Genomic DNA, 15619 nt, shown 5'->3' on the forward strand with positions numbered 1-15619 from the left:
GGCCGGAGCACTGGGAAGTCGGTGCCGCCGCCCTCCCTGCTGCCCGCCTGCGCGTCCTGGTCCGACGCGGGGGCCGCCGCCGCCGCCGCCGCTGCCGTCTCTGCATTCGCCATGCGTCCCAGGGCGCCCGGGCCACTGTGGCCACTGCCCTGGGGGGCCCTGGCTTGGGCCGTGGGCTTCGTGGGCTCCGTGGGCTCGGGGGACCCCTCGCTCGGTGAGTGGGGTGGCCGGAAGAGGCGGGTGGGGTGGACCACCCACGTGGGCCTGCCCGGAATGCGGACGGGGAGAATGGGGGGAATGTTGGGGGTCGAAGCAGCGGTGGCAGCTGGGAGGTGGAGGGCGATGACCAGAGGCCGCTGCAGATTGGATCCGGGAGGGCTTGGGGCTCCCCCTCCTCCAGCCCCAAAGGGCCTGGAAGAGGGTAATCAGGAGGTCAGCAGAACAGATGTGACTCTGTCACAATTAGGGCCAATAGCAGTAACAAGGACTGACATTTATTGAGCGCTTAGTGTCAGTCTCTTATCTCCCTGAATCCATATAGCAGTCTGGTGGTGTGGGAACTCATCGTGACCGTTTTCCAGACGGGGAAACGGAGGTTTGGGATCACACAGCTTGTAAGTGGCAGAGCCAGAATTGGAGCCCGTACTGTCTGGGTCCTGACACCTCAGAGAGGCAGGGCTGGGTGGCCGGACACAGGACCTCCAGCAGGGGCTTCAGGTTTTCCCTGGGTCTGGCTTAGGCAGACGGGTCCTTAGAGCGTCCTACCTGCCACTCATTGGGAGACGCCAGGCAAGGAACATCCCCACTCTTGGACTCAGTTTCCCTTTTTATGAGTACCAGGTGCTGACTTCCCAGAGTTGGTCCCTGGGAGGCATTTAGTACGGCACCTGGGAACCAGTGAATTCTCTGGGATGGGGGCCATGGCTAGTCCTACCCCCACTTAAGGGTGAAGAAACTGAGGCTATGTACCTCACACACACACACACACCCAGCAGCTCCACCCAGCCCTGCACGGAGGGAAGGGAGGGAGAGTGGAGCCCCCTCCCCGAAGGCCATGTCCCCGGGGAGACAGTGAGCTCATGCAAAGGGAATGTTCCCAACTTGGAGTGAGTAAGAGGCAGTCCAGGCTATGGAGGGGGGGGGGGGAGAGTGGCAGTGCTGCAAGGAGAAGGGGTTCTGCATGCCCTCGGGTGCTGTTTAGACAAAGGGCAGGCAGCTCCAGAGCCTACTGACCATGACACATCCAGCTCTGGGTGTTTGGGCAAGATGCCAGGCCTGGGTGGGTAAGGGGGCAATTAAGGAGGTGCGTGGATAGAAGAGAGCTTCCAGGATGGTTGGGGGTTGGCTAGAGGTTGGTGGTGGAGTAGTTGGGGGATGAGGCTCAGAGAGGAGGATCCCAAAAGGATCTGGAGCTCCCCCTTCCCAGGTTGGGAGTAGGTCACCCTCGTAGTAATTACTGAGTACCAACTGCATGCATCCCCAGGGCTGGGAGCTGAGTGGCAGGTCCAGGCGTGGGTGTCAGGAATGGTACAGGAGGGCACCTCTGGTCCCATAGGAACTGCCCTCCTGGTCCACAGGTGGTGTCTGCTGGCTCCAGCAGGGCAAAGAGGCCACCTGCAGCCTGGTGCTGAAGACCGACGTGAGCCAGGCTGAGTGCTGTGCCTCCGGCAACATTGACACCGCCTGGTCCAACTTCACCCACCCAGGGAACAAGATCAGCCTCCTGGGCTTCTTGGGCCTTGTCCACTGCCTCCCCTGCAAAGGTGAGACCCCGGGCATCGGCCACAGTCCAGGGTCACTATGGTGGAAGGTGGACCTGCTGGAAGCGAGCTTCCTGTCTCGGGGGCATGCAGGAGGAAGTTGAGGCAGCTGAGAGGAGCAGTTGTGGAGGGGATCCCGGCCTCAGCGTCCCTTAGTTGAGGATTCAGGAAGAAGCTCTGAGGACTCCCCAGCTTGGTTTCCATCCTCGAGGCCTTTGCTTATCCCAAGCCCTCTGCCAGGATGGCCTTTCCCCCCTGCACCCCACCTGGTGGAAGTATACTCAACTCACAACCAGCTCCTGGGAAAGTAGATTTTCCATGTTTGTGACCCCCCACACTCAGTGTCCCAACTATCCTTATCTGCCCTTAACCCCACGGATCCCAGGGAACTGTGGTGGACCCCAGTTGCATGTTTAGTAATCATGTGCCTTCTGGACCATGTTCTGAGAAATGCTGCCAAGTTCTTCCATCAGACAAGTTCTTCAAGGGCTTTCCCACACCCCTGTGGTCAGGGCTGAACCTGCAGGGACCCTGAAGGAACATGACTTGAAGGAGGTGGGCAATAGAGACAGGTTATTGGGGGATGATTAGGAGTTTGTCAACTGTAGAAAGTATGGGGGAAGAGCATCAGCAGAGACCATAGCCTGGGGCGAGATCCTGGTGGGTGGGGTCAGGGCAGGGGAGCAGGGAGGAGGCTGGAGCTGAGGGCTGCAGACCTGAAGAAGGCCAAGCTGAGGAGGCTGGCTGAGCTCTGAGATGTGATTAATCCCAGATCAGCCTGGCTGGGTGGTCCTGAAGTCAACGCCATGTACCCTGGCTCACTCTAGAACCCCCCTTTGGCTTCTGGGAGGAAGACAGACTTCAAAAAACGCCTGGCCTGGACATGAGATGGTCCAGGACCCCACCCCACCCCCCTTCTGGCCTTGGGGACAGGAACTCAGCCCCCACTTCTCCCTCTTGTATGAAGCCACACAGGCAGAGCATTTCCAGATGTGGATGTGGGCGGTCGGCGCCCAGGTGCAGCCCACATGCCCTGGCATGGGTAACCAAGGCGGGGGCACAATCCATTCCCTTAGTAGCATCCACTTACTTTATGCTCACCCTGTAAGGTGGGTTACCCCATCAGCCCCACTCTACACACAGGGAAACTGAGGCCAGAATGTAAACTTTGCCCAGAGTCTGCCCTCTAGACCCACCAGCAACAGAACTGAGTTGGGAGGGCGGGAATGTCCATCCAGGATCTGGCCTGGAGTTATGCTGAGGGGCTCCTGGCTTTTCTCCACTCACAGCAGTGAGGGGACTCAGTTTTCCAAGCAGCATGACCTCGTACAGTGGGTGGGAGGCTGCAATGAGCCTGGGAGAGCCCGAGAGGCAGGAGCAGCCATTAGTGGGGTCTGATTTGCATTTCCGAAGGACCCGGGGCCTGAGTAGGGGCAGGTACCCAAGAGGCACACTCCCCCTGGTCAGACCTGTTTCCCTACCTGAGAAATGGGGCTGCGAGGGGTGGATAACTCCCAGTTCAGAGGGCTCGGGCTGAGTCTCATTCCCCAGGAAATGAGACTCAAGCCAGGCGCCAACGCCCCGCCCCGCCCCGCCCCGCCTGTCCCCTCCTCTGGGGAGATTCTGGCAGGCATGGGGAAAGGACACTGTCTGGATGGGGTGGAGCCCCCCACCCTACCCCCGGACTGACGCAGCAGGGCCTCCCGCCGACGAGTCCAGTCAGGGAACAGACGTCAGTAGAGCGGGCTGGACCCCAAGATTGGGGCAGAGACGCCCTTCCCGCCCACACTGAGCCCCGCCTCCAGACACAGCCCCCAGCCCCAGGCGTCCACCCGGACAGTGGCTGAATGTCTCCCACAACAGACCACCCCCAGACCCCAAACCAGTATCCTTGCCGCCGTGCGCCCCGACTTCGTACGCCCCCCCCACTCAGAAAAGGGGGCGAGGCGCCGTGGACTCAGAGGACCTCTGGCCACAGCCATGAGCCCCAGCCCACGGGCGCATGTCCTGTGTCCGCAGATTCGTGCGAGGGCGTGGAGTGCGGCCCCGGCAAGGCCTGCCGCATGCTGGGGGGCCGCCCGCGCTGCGAGTGCACCCCGGACTGCGAAGAGCTCCCGGCGCGCCTGCAGGTCTGCGGCTCCGACGGCGCCACCTACCGCGACGAGTGCGAGCTGCGCGCCGCGCGCTGCCGCGGCCACCCGGACCTGCGCGTCATGTACCGGGGCCGCTGCCGCAGTACGTGGGGGCGGGGCCTGCTGGGGGGTGGAGCCTCAGTACCCGGGGCGCAGTGGGGGCGGGGCCTGTTGGAGGACGGGGCCTCCAGCGCTGAGTGTAGGTATGAGGGTTGGGGCAGGGCTTGTGGTGGGCGGGGCCTAGGTGGCGAGGTCGTGGGCGGAGCCTAATAAAGGGAGTCTTTATGCCGCTGAGAGTATCAGTGGGTTGGGTCTCTTTTTTTTTTTGTAGTCTGTAGTTTTTTGGTTTTTTTTTTTTTTTTTTTTAATTATTATCTGTGTACATATCTTACCATTGCCCCCCTCCGAATGGGTTGGGTCTCTTGTGGGATCGAAAATAAGGAAGAGTAGGGTGGAAGTTTGGAAAGGGGTTCCGGGGCTCACATGGGGTGTGAAGTATGGGTGCTTGACTCAGGGGCTTGAGAGTGCAATAAGAGGGGACAGAGCTTGAGGGTGGACTTGGGCTGTGGGATGGATTTCGTTGAAGAGGTGTGGCTTCTGCCACAACCGAGAAAGTGGGGCCTGAGGGTGCCCTCAGTGTGGTGAGCAGGGGTTCGTCATCCAGGTGGCGCCCCTGACCCACCCTGGCGCCCTGTCCACAGAGTCCTGCGCACACGTGGTGTGCCAGCGGCCGCAGTCGTGCGTGGTGGACCAGACAGGCAGCGCCCACTGCGTGATGTGTCGCGCTGCGCCCTGCCCCGCGCCCTCCAGCCCTGGCCAGGAGCTCTGCGGCAACAACAACGTCACCTACATGTCTTCGTGCCACCTCCGCCAGGCCACCTGCTTCCTGGGCCGGTCTATCGGCGTGCGACACCCCGGCAGCTGCGCTGGGGCGGGGCAGAGCGGGGAGCCGTGGTGGACTGTGGGCCCCAGCCCCTCTCCAGACCCCCATTTCTCTGTTCATCCCTCCCACTCAGCAGGCACCCCTGAGCTAGCAGAGGTTGAGTCGGAGGAAGAGGAGGAGAACTTTGTGTGACTTAACAGGGTGGCCTGGGCCTGGCGTTCAAGGCCTCCCCAGTTTTATTTATTGCCAGAGCAAAGCCTAATTTATGTCCCATGGACACTCCCCAGAGCCAGGACCCTTGGAAGAATTGGGTGGGGAGGAGGCCTGGGAGCAGTGCTGGTAGGTGAGCCCTCCACCCTAAACATCCTACTCTAGAAGCATCTGGAAGCATCATGTTCAAGAGGACCTTGCTTCTGTTCCCTGGGGAATAACTATAATTATCACTGCTGCTGAGAGGGCTGGGGTTCTTTGCCAGCAATGAATGAAAAGGCACCCTAACCTTCTAGAACAGGAACCAAGGGATGAGGAGGAGTCTACAACCTGAGTACATGCTCAGAACATGCTCAGAACCCCGGACAGGCCAAGGAAGCAGTCTGTCCCCTACCGACCCAATAGTCAGGGCTCTCCTTCCCCACTGCCTCCACGCACCCAGTAGGTCCTGTAAAGGCCCCTGAGAAAAGCCCAGCTTACCCCCTGATGGGGGAGGCACTGTCTGTGCCTCCCGACACAAGCCTCCGCTCAGCATTAGCTCAGTTCAGGGCCCAATCCACTTCTGGTGAGATCTCCTGGGGCCCAGGAGCCGCTACTCACCCTAAGGGATGTAGACACCTCTTGGAGCTAGGTGTCTGCACAGCACCCCTAGTGCCTGCTGACCCGTCCACAGGGGAGGTCCAGACGCAGGACCCCCTGGTATCATGAGGCCGCTCTTGGGTCTCTAGGCCTCATTCCTAGGTGAACCCTCTTTGCCCACCAGCTAGGCTCAGGGTTCTCACCCCAGCCGATACCAGCCTCGGGCCAATTCCCTGCATTCCTGGGCCGTCACCCCATGCCACCTCCTTGTGCCTTTGTGTAGACCAGAGGATCAGACCAGATATGGGAATTCAGCTCCTCGAGTTTGGGGCAAGGAGCTCCAGGGGCGGTGTGTCCACCCGCTCCCAGCCCCCAGGAAGTGCCTTACCTATGTCACCCAGAAAAGTGTCCTTGAGTAAGTGAGTTTGCCCAAGCCACCCAATAAGGCAATCTTCCCCACCCTGGGGTCCTGCCTCACCAAAGAAATAAAGATTGTAAAAAGCCACCTTGTGGTCAATTTCTGGTCTGCTCCTCTCTGTCTGAGCCTCTGTGCTGCCCACTTTGGTAGAGGTTACCAGTCTGGAGCCTGGGTTAGTATTAGGGTAGTAAATGGGGGCTCTAGAAGCATCTGGAAGCATCATGAGCCTATGTCCTTAGGGCAGCCACTGTCCATCGTGGCCTCAGTGTCTATCTCTGGGCAGTGGGCGGCCCCCAGAGAGAGCGCTGAGACAGGTAGAGAGTTGGTGGGCGTGGCTGGAAGAGAAAGGAGGCCGAGCAAGTGGCTCAGGGAGGAAGTGGCTCATCTGGACCCTCAGCCACCTTGAGGCCAAGAAGCAACTCAAGGGATGTGCGTAGACCATCATGTCTGGTTGTCAGTTAACATTTTATTCAGTTATTTTGGCCCTTGTTGTTTGGAATTTATGCCCCTCCCCCCACCCCAAGCTCCCTGGAAGGTTCTGTGGACCCCCTGCCCCAGCCACAGACTTTTCCAGGCCAAAGCTGTTTGCATTGGTTGTCATCTCATTTGCATACACAGTGCTGCTGCGGTTCAGGAAGCTCCTGTGGGGGCCCCAGCGGTCCTGGGTGAGGAGCTGAGCTGGGGGCTGTGGGGTCGATGCTGAACCACACCCCAGATCCAGGTCACGAAAGCAGACACCTGTGTGTATACATCTGGGGTCTTGGGGTCGCCACACCAGAGGCCGGAGAAGGAAACGAGGCCATGGGCCAGGTTCTTGCACACCAGGGGCCCCCCGGAGTCCGCCTGGGATGAAAGGAGAGGCGAGGTCAGGGGATCTCCTCTCAGCCTCACTTTGCCTGAAAGGAACTTCTACATGTAACGCCCACCAGGACCCTTTCCTGCCCTCAAAATCCTTCCATGACCCCCTCGTGCTCTTACAGCAAAGACTAAACCCTCACCTCAGCCCTCAAGACCCTGAAGGTCTACATCTCTACCCACATCTCCCACATCTCTCTCCCTTATCGGGTTCCAGCCACACCAGCCTTCCTGGAGCAAGCCAGACTTCATCAGCCTCTAAGCTTTTGCGTGCCTTTGAGATCTGTCACTGCCCCCTACTGGACACTGCTTGTATAAACCTAGGAGTCTGCAGCTGTTTGTGCAGTGCAGACCTAAACAGCTGTGCATGGCAGCCCTGGGACTGCCATGCACAGCTCTGGGACTGTCTCTCTGCCTGTCATGCCTTCCCTCAGGTCTTAAGGCTCCTTCAAGTCTCAGCTCAAAGGTGCTCTCCTCAGAGAAACCTTCCTGAATACTCACCCTGAAACTCCTGCTTTCTCCCTTCCCCTCCCCTCCTGGTCCTGGCACCCTAATGGTCATCTGGAATGAGCTCTGCTCCTAGGAGGTGACAGTTCTAGAGATGGAGAAGGTGGAGTGAGATCCAGAGAAGCGAGGTGACTTTTCCAAGGCCTGGAAAGGGGCACAGTCTGGACTGGGGCCCAGGCAGTTGGGCTCCAGAACCTGTGTTCTGAACCACTGAGCTCTCTTGCCTAAAACAAAAGATCCTCCAGGCTGAGTTTCTTCCTCTGGCCAGGGCCAGGGTATTAGGAGCAGGAGCTGTGACTGCCTGTGCTGGATCCTGTTATAAACACACAAATCTGTAGCTCTTTGTGCACGGCACAGCCATACATGGTTTGGTGTAGGGTAAGCTGGACTTGGTTCCCAAGGCTCTGCCCAGCTCTGACCTTCTCCGAGGGCCTTGGTTTCCCCATATGGTAAGGGGGAGGGATGGACGACGAATGTCTTACCGAGCAGAAGCCTCGCCGCCGTCGGTCACCACTGTGGGTGCAGACCATGGCCGGGCTGAGCTGGCCCTTCCAGGAGCTGTTGCAGACGTCCAGGCCCAGCACACGGACCTCGGCCTCCATCAGCCCGGGGGGCGGTTCCTCAAAGTTGGACACAGAGCCCCAGCCGGCCACGTGGCACCTCGTCTCGGCTCTGGGCGGCCTGGCGCCCCTTTGTGGCAGCCTCAGCAGCCCCACTGCAGGACCCAGGATGGCGGAGCTGTTCAGCTACGGGGAGAACACCGAGTTTTGGACCACCCAAACCGTCACCACTGCTCCTGCCTCCGTTTACCCGTCTGTGACACCTGGTCTCTTGGCCTTATGGAGAGAAAGCAATGGCTGTCAGAAGGCCGCTGCTTTTGCCACGGCATGCCCCCTGTCCATCAGCCCTTACCTGCTCAGCCCAAATGGTCTTTCTAAACAGCATCTCCTTCCCTGCTCTAAGCCCTCCCATTGCCCTTGGAATAAAACTCTTACCCCCCACTAAGTCCTCCCTTCTAGCAAGAATGAATTTACTGCCATGTCCTGGGCCCACCCCCACACTTTGGCTCATACTGTACCCCCCACCTGGAGCATCTTTCCTATCCAACTTTCAGATCTCAGCTTAGACACCACCTTCTCCAGGAAGCTTTCCAAGATGCCCAGGGTAGGGCAGGTGCCTCCTCTGGGCAGCCATGTGCCCTTGCCAAGGCCAGTTTACCCAGCTGCCACCCGCTTAGACTGAAGGCTTTAAGGTAGGGGTGTCAAACTCAATCAGAGAAGGGGCCAAAATCTAAAATCCAGCCTAAATCGCAGGCCGAATGGTTTACTGAACAGTCATAAACTGTCATTGTGATGGAAACGCAGCGGAGTGCAGTGATGACAGCGCGGTGCGGGCCACATTGCAAGGCCTGGCGGGACGGATTTGGCCGAGGGCCTTGTGTTTGACACATGTGCTTTAAGGGGTCAGCCCCATGGCTTGTTCCTGGCTGTGTCCCTGCTAACGGGCACATAGTTGGCACTCAATCAACAGTTTTTGAATGAATGACTCGGGCCCCTCATTTTGGTACACACCCCCTGACCTTGGGCACATCCCTAACCACTCCCAACCTCAGTTTCCCCATATGCACAATGGGATGGGTGAGTCAGAGCAGTGGATTCCAAGCTCTGGGGTCCCACATGTGAGGAAAATCCAGGCTTTGGCTGCTGACATCCACTGCCGCCTTTCTATATGCCAAGAGAGCCCCACACCCCAGACCTTCCTGTTCCCAGGGACCCATTCAGTCATATGGAGTATCTCTTCCTTTTTAATTTTTCAACACATTTGGAGGGCAAGTTTGGGACATCCTCCCTTTGAAACAGAGGCCCTGGGGGTTCCGAGAGTTGGATTTGGGGTGCCTGGGTGGGAACTGCAGGGGGGTGGTTTGAAAGGGCGCGCCTCACGGGGAAGCCGAAGGAAACTCACATTGATGGATGAAGCCACTTCCTGGCCAGAAAACCCCAAGAAGAGCCCAAGTGGCAGGGGACTGAGGTCTTTCATGGCCCTTATCTGTTCCCCCTACCAGCCTGAACATTGAGCACCTGCTGTGTGCCATACACAAGGTAAACATTCCTGTCCTCGGGTCCCGAGGAGGCAGTGAACAATGGTGAGGTAGCAAATGTGCAGGTGCTGCTAGCAGGTGACAGTTGTGCTGGGCATAAGAAAAGTGGAGCAGGGAGAAGGAACAGCAGGACAGGGACAGGTTATAGGATGAGGGGGTCGTCCAAGAAGGTCTCCCGAGAAGGAGGCATTTGAGCAAAGACTTAACCTGACTCAGGTGTTTCAGGATCCTTCAGCTGTTTTAAAACAGGCTCAGCCATCGCGGGAGTAGCTGGGACAGGCCAGACTTAGTTCCTCCCCACGAAGCTCACCTTCAGCAGGCAGATGTCGTTGGCGTGGGTTGTGGGCTGGTAGTCGGGGTGCCTGGTGACAGCTGAGATGCTGAACACCTGCTGAGTGGGCTCTGAGGTGCTGATGTTGTGCGCCCCCAGCACCACCAGGAGGGTCCGTGGGTCTCTGCAGCGGAGAGGGGCACGGTGAGTGAGGCTGGGGGAAGGCTGCCTGTCACAGGCTTTGGTAGCCCCCTTGGCAAAGCCGGTGCACAGCGATCTATCTAACCTTGATAATCATGATGCTTGTTTCATTCCCACCTCAGTTACAGTATGAGTGCTAATCATCAAAATGCTAATTCTAATAACCAAGCTATAGTTAGGATGGATTGGATATGTTTATATTTATTATAATCCCCACCTCAATTATAACATTATCTCTGAAGGGGTTCAGAACATGCCTCCCCAAGATGTGCCCCTTTGGCGTTTGGATTTTTTTTTTTAATTTATTTCAAAGAGGAAGGGAGAGGGAGAGAAACATCAATGGTGAGAGAGAATCATTGGTTGACTGCCTCCTGCATGTCCCCTTACGGATATCGATCCTGCAACCCAGACATGTGCCTGACTGGTGATCCAGCCGTGACTTCCTGGTTCATAGGCCAAAGCTCAACCATTGAGCCACACTGGCCAGGCTGGCATGTGGATTATTTTGAGCTAAAGGCCATCAAGACCCTCTGGGCTCACAAGAAACTTCTGCCTCTTGCTTAACCACCTACATGAATCTAAATTGGGGGCCTGGCTCATAATGAGACTTAACCACCAACGAACATTTTATGAAGGTCTTGAGGATGACCCTTCCTCCCTCTGATGCCTCATCCCTACCTCAGGTGACATGTGTACCTCATCTGTCCTTTCTGTTCTCGAACCTCTTATGGATGTGGGCTCTCTGACTCCCTCTGTACGTGGGTCATCCACATGTATGCATGTATTACATTTGGTTATTTTCCCTTGTTAATCTGTCTCATGTAGATTTAATTCTTAGACCATTGGAAGCATCTGGAGGAAATTTTCTTTTTTCAATAATTTTCAATGTTAATGTTATTAATTATTATAAACCAAGCACAGCGATGACAACATCTACTTATTGTCGTGGAGCCCCACCATTTCCCCTTTGTTGTCCCAGAAAGCTGGCCCCAGAGATGCCTCCTCCTTCAAGGGAGAGGGTGGGATCTGGCCATCCCAACCCGCCCCCACTGGAATGTAGCAATGCCCACACCAGGAACACCCCTCACCACTCCCACCCCTGAAATACAGCCAGAGCATCCTGGGGTCCCAAGGGGCAGGAGGCAGGAGGAGGGCCCCAGGAGGGCTCACCTGTCGCTGAGGCAGTGGGCAGCTGTGACCACCCAGCGGGCACGGAGCAGGAAGCCGCCGCAGTGATGCTCGCCCTGGAACTTCACCGATGCCATGTAGGGACGGGAGTGCGGGGCCACCTCTCGGCCCCCAATGATCCTAGCCCCCCAGGAGCCTGCAGAGGGGAGGAGGGGTATGTTGGGAAGGGCAGAAGATGGGTTAATGGGGACAGCTTAGGCGCTGGATGGGATGGGGGTCAAGTTAAGGGAGAGTGAGAGATAGACAGAGACGGAGGTAGAAAGAGAGATGCAGAAGGACTCAGAGTGATGAGGAGCCCAGAGAAAGCCCTTGCATGTGCCAGGAGGAGAACTGGACCCCAGGAAACCTGCACCTGCGCCGGTGCCTGGTCAAGATCCCAGCTGGGCCTCCCACCTCACTCCCCGGTGAGGCCCTGGAGGGAGACCAGCCAGGGGCTGTGTAGCTGCACCAATTCGGGTCCGCGTGTGGGGTACCTCAGCATTTTCTGGGGGAGGTCTGGAAGGGGGCCTTGGGGCACCTGGGGAGTTCCTGGGAGGCCTCTATATGGGGACTCCTGGGGATCCTCACCTGGAAGCCTCATGGACAGCATCAGAGCAGTGGCCACCGTCAGCAAAAGTCGGTCCCAGCCCTCCACCCCAGGCCCCATGGCCCCAGACTTCTCAAGGCTGAAGTCTCCCTGAGAGCTTTGAGGACTAAGGCACCTACCTTCACCCAACGGCCTGGAAAGGGGGAACTCAGCTGTGGTCTGTGGTTGGAGGCCCCTTCAGCCCCCACCAGCAACGCTCAGATCTGAGCTGGTGATACTGGGAAACTGATGATTTGACTGCCTTGGGGTTGTTGATCGTAATTGCACAGGAGGAAACAGCAGTGGGGGGAGCAGGGGGCTGCCTGCCCAGGCAAACCCTGGCTCCACCAGTCCCTGGGACCCTGGAGATCACTTACCCTTGCTGTGCTGGTGGGGCCTCTATATGGGCTTCAGTTTACCCAGCATCTTCCTCAGGCCTTGGTCATGTCCCCCAGCCACACACCCTTGAGGGGGTTGGTATAAGCATCACTGAAGCTGCAGGTGTGTGGAACCTCATTTAGTCCTGGAGTGACCCGAGGATGTCAGTAGTGTTTCTATCCCCATGCTACAGATGGGGAAACTGAGGCACAGAGAGGTTAAGTGCCTTGGCCAGGGTCATACAGAGAGGGAGTGAGAGGCCAGGGTTGCAGCCTCAAGACAGCTCCTATTGCTCCTGCCAGGGGCCAGTTCTACCCACATCCAGGCCCGTTTCCTCCCCATGTGATAAGCAGTTGTGAAACAGACAACTGTCCTTCATGGTCCCACCTCACTAAGCTCTCAGAAGCCCTGCAAAATGGGCTGGAAGGGGGTCAATATTTCCGTTTTCCAACCCGAGGTGCAGAGAGGGGAGTCTGTTTTGTCTGGGGCTGCATGGAAGATGATCGTGAGCCCAGGACTCTCGGACTATCGTCCTTGACTGTTCTTCCCATGGAGGATTTGGGTGGCTTTCCCAGTCAGAGCAGACACAACAACAACAGTGACAATGATAATAACAACAATCCTATATAATAAAGATGATGTAGTATGCAAATTAACCTCATGCCCTCACAGATGGCTGCCTACAACCAAGCTGACAGTGAGGGACTACCAAACAACTGAACAAGCAGGCTGCATGGGCCAAGTAGGCCGGTGGGGAGGGGGGGTTAGTGAGAAATGATCAAATGACTGAACAGCAGGCTGTGTGGGGCAACCAAACAGGGGGGAGGCGAAGGTGGGGGAAGGAGAACAGTTGGGGGAAACGAGGTCCACAGGGGTGACAGTTGGGGGCGACCACACCAGCAGGTGTGGGCAGTTATGGGTGACCAGGCCAGTAGTGGGGCAGAAAGAGAAGACCAGGCAGGTGGTGGGAGAGTGGGGGGTGATTAGGCTGGTGTGGGGGGCAGTGAGGGATGACTTGGCCGGTGGGGGGGCAGTTGGGGGTGACCAGGCAGGCAGGCAGGAAGGCAGGTGAGCGATTAGGAGCCAGTGGTCCAGGATTGTGAGAGGGATGTTTGACTGCCAGAATCAGGCCTAAACTGGCAGTCAGACATCCCCCAAGAGGTCCTGGATTAGAGAGGATGCAGGCTGGGCTGAGGAGACCCCCCTCCCCGCTGTGCATGAATTTTTTTTTTTTTTTTGTACCGGGTCTCTAGTAATGGTAACAATAGCTCCCTTTACTAAACACTTACTATTATTATTTTTTTTAAAATATTTTTATTGATTTCAGAGAGGAAGAGAGAAACATCAATGATGAGAGAGAATAGATTGGAAGCCTCCTGCATGCCCCCTACTGGGGTTGGAGCCCATAATCTGAGCATGTGCCCTTAACCAGAATTGAACCCAGGACCGTTCAGTCTGCAGGCGGATGCTATATCCACTGAGCCAAACCAGCTAGGGCCTTACTTTTATTATTGATTAGTTAGAGCTCTTTATATGTTGAAGAGATTGACTCATGGTCATATTAATTTCTTTTCTGAGAATTCTCAGGTGCAGAGGACACAGCCCTCCTGGGGAGTGAGTTTGGGTTCTGTTGATCTGCAGATGGACCAATGCTGAGCCAGCCAGAGCTGGGTACCCCATCAGGTCCCCATGCCCCTTGCCCGTGAAGGCCGGGCACCCTAGGGTCACAGAACAGGCCAGGAAGACAGCAGGAGCAAAGGCTCTGGCATGTTGGTCTGTCAAGGGCCTGACCTCGTCTGGGCCTGAGGTTTGGGGTTATAAAGCTGGGGTGGGGAAGCTTGAGCCCCTTTCTTTCTGGGATACAGTCCCTCTATGTGTAGCTTACACCTCCTTAGCCCCTTTTGGGGTGGGAGACACAGGCCTGAGCTGAAGTCAGGGCTAGGGGAGGGAAAGGGATCTCTGACTGAGGGATAGAGGAGGCTTTGGGGGCCTGCACAGAGCCTGTGTGAAGCTTCCCCAGGAGTCCAAGGGCCCCAGAGGATGTCCCGGAGCAGCAGGCTGTGAGGTGAGTGCAGAGCAGGGGCAGGGGTGCTGGGCCGCGGTGGCTAAGGAGGTGGAAGGAGAAGGGGCATCATCATGGAAATCGTGGTTGCAAGTGGTACAGGAAGGGGCTGTGGCCAGAGGAATGGGAGCTGCAGCACCCTGAGCAGAGGATTAAGAAGTGGGTGATGTGGCTGCCTCTCTGGAGGGTGAAAGGTCAACTCAAGCCTACTGCTCTAGTTCCGGACACACCCTGCCTTGTCCCAGCTCCATGCCTTTTGGGGGTCTGTCCTTGCTACTTGGGATGCTTCTCCCCACCATCTCTGCCTGACCTCCTTTCCCCAGCTCATGTGTCACTATCTCTAGGAAGCAACTGCCTGCATGCCTGAGTCTGGGGTGTGAATGTTGGGCTCTTGGGGCCCCTAGGCAGGGCCTTGAGAACTGTGGGAAGGAATTTCACTTTTGATGTAAGGGAGGTGGGAGCCCTTGAAAGTCTAGGGCTGAGAAAGGTGTAGAATGTTTTGTGGGAGGAGAGATGCTCCCAACAGTCTCTCTCCATCCTTCTATTTTTTTTTTTTTAAATCTTATTGATTTTCCACAGAGAGGAAGGGAGAGGGATAGAGAGCCAGAAACATGGATGAGAGAGAAACATTGACCAACTGCCTCCTGCACACCCCCAACCAATGCACATGTCCTTGACCGGAATCAAACCTGGGACCCTTCAGTCCTAAGACCAATGCTCAATCACTGAGCCCAAACTGGTTTGGCTCTATTTTCTTTCTTTCTTTTAAAAAAATATTTTTATTGATTTCAGAGAGAAAGGGAGAGGGAGAGAGAGCTAGAAACCTCAATGATGTCAGAGAATCATTGATCTGCTGTTTCCTGATTGCCCCCTACTGGGCAACCTGTGTATGTGCCCTAACTGTGACCTGGTTCATAGGTCAATGCTCAACCACTGAGCCACACTGACGGGCTTTTTTAAACAAACAAACAAACAAAAAACTTTATGAATTTACTTGTCATCCTTTCACAGGGGCCATGCTAATTTTCTGTCTCCTTCCAATTTTAGTGTATGTGCTGCCAAAGCCAGCACTCTTCCTCCTATTTTTAAACAAAATGCATCCAGCATCCCTAGAACCTTGAATCATTTACTTAGGAGACAAAAAAAAATGCCATTTCTCTGAGGACGAGGTTCCTGCATCCCTGACACCTAACTCTGCTGGTTGCACAGTAGGTGCTCAATAAATCTTTTTGGGCTGAATGAACACAGGGACAGAGGACAGAGATGGAATTACTCACAGCTTCCTTTTGCTGAGCAATTCATGTACTAAATATTGCCTCTGGCTGCTTCCGTGTTGCAATGCAAGTCCTGCGGTTGCAATGCTGAAAATCTTTATCACCTGGCCCTTTATAGGAATAGTTTGCCAAACCCTGGGCTACTGTGTGCTGGGCCTTGTTTCAAGCCCTTCCTGTGTATTCACTCTGTTAACCCTCCCAGCTGCCCTAAGAGATGGGGAAATAAGGCTCAGAGAGG

General features: G+C 56.3%; 2 protein-coding genes and 1 non-coding gene across 4 annotated transcripts in view; 1 reads left to right on the forward strand and 2 right to left on the reverse strand.

Moving 5' to 3' along the window:
* Positions 1 to 15619, forward strand: part of FSTL3 (follistatin like 3) — a 19447-nt gene continuing 3828 nt past the window's right edge. Inside the window, exons 1-4 of one of the 2 annotated variants that reach the window (XR_004985829.2) lie at positions 1 to 214; positions 1578 to 1763; positions 3780 to 3995; positions 4594 to 5078. Coding sequence is in view for 1 of the 2 variants with exons in the window: in XM_036425165.2 (XP_036281058.1) it covers positions 112 to 214; positions 1578 to 1763; positions 3780 to 3995; positions 4594 to 4967 (879 nt within the window). In the remaining variant the exon portion in view is untranslated. Of the gene's footprint in view, positions 215 to 1577; positions 1764 to 3779; positions 3996 to 4593; positions 6070 to 15619 lie in introns of those variants that run through there. The other variant, XM_036425165.2, reaches the window with a different exon arrangement.
* On the reverse strand, positions 6519 to 11795 carry PRSS57 (serine protease 57). The gene is made up of 5 exons (XM_036425168.2): positions 11670 to 11795; positions 11085 to 11238; positions 9753 to 9897; positions 7827 to 8090; positions 6519 to 6825 (listed from the first exon to the last, which is right to left on the reverse strand). Exons 1-5 carry the CDS (start codon positions 11746 to 11748, stop codon positions 6613 to 6615), a joined length of 855 nt encoding a protein of 284 aa, XP_036281061.1. The 5' UTR covers positions 11749 to 11795; the 3' UTR covers positions 6519 to 6612.
* Positions 15074 to 15178, reverse strand: LOC118711908. The gene has a single exon (XR_004985867.1). It is a non-coding gene; the product is annotated as a U6 spliceosomal RNA (small nuclear RNA).

This window comes from Pipistrellus kuhlii, unplaced genomic scaffold, assembly GCF_014108245.1.
Source record: "Pipistrellus kuhlii isolate mPipKuh1 unplaced genomic scaffold, mPipKuh1.p scaffold_m20_p_8, whole genome shotgun sequence".
Classification (NCBI taxonomy): Eukaryota; Metazoa; Chordata; class Mammalia; order Chiroptera; family Vespertilionidae; genus Pipistrellus; species Pipistrellus kuhlii.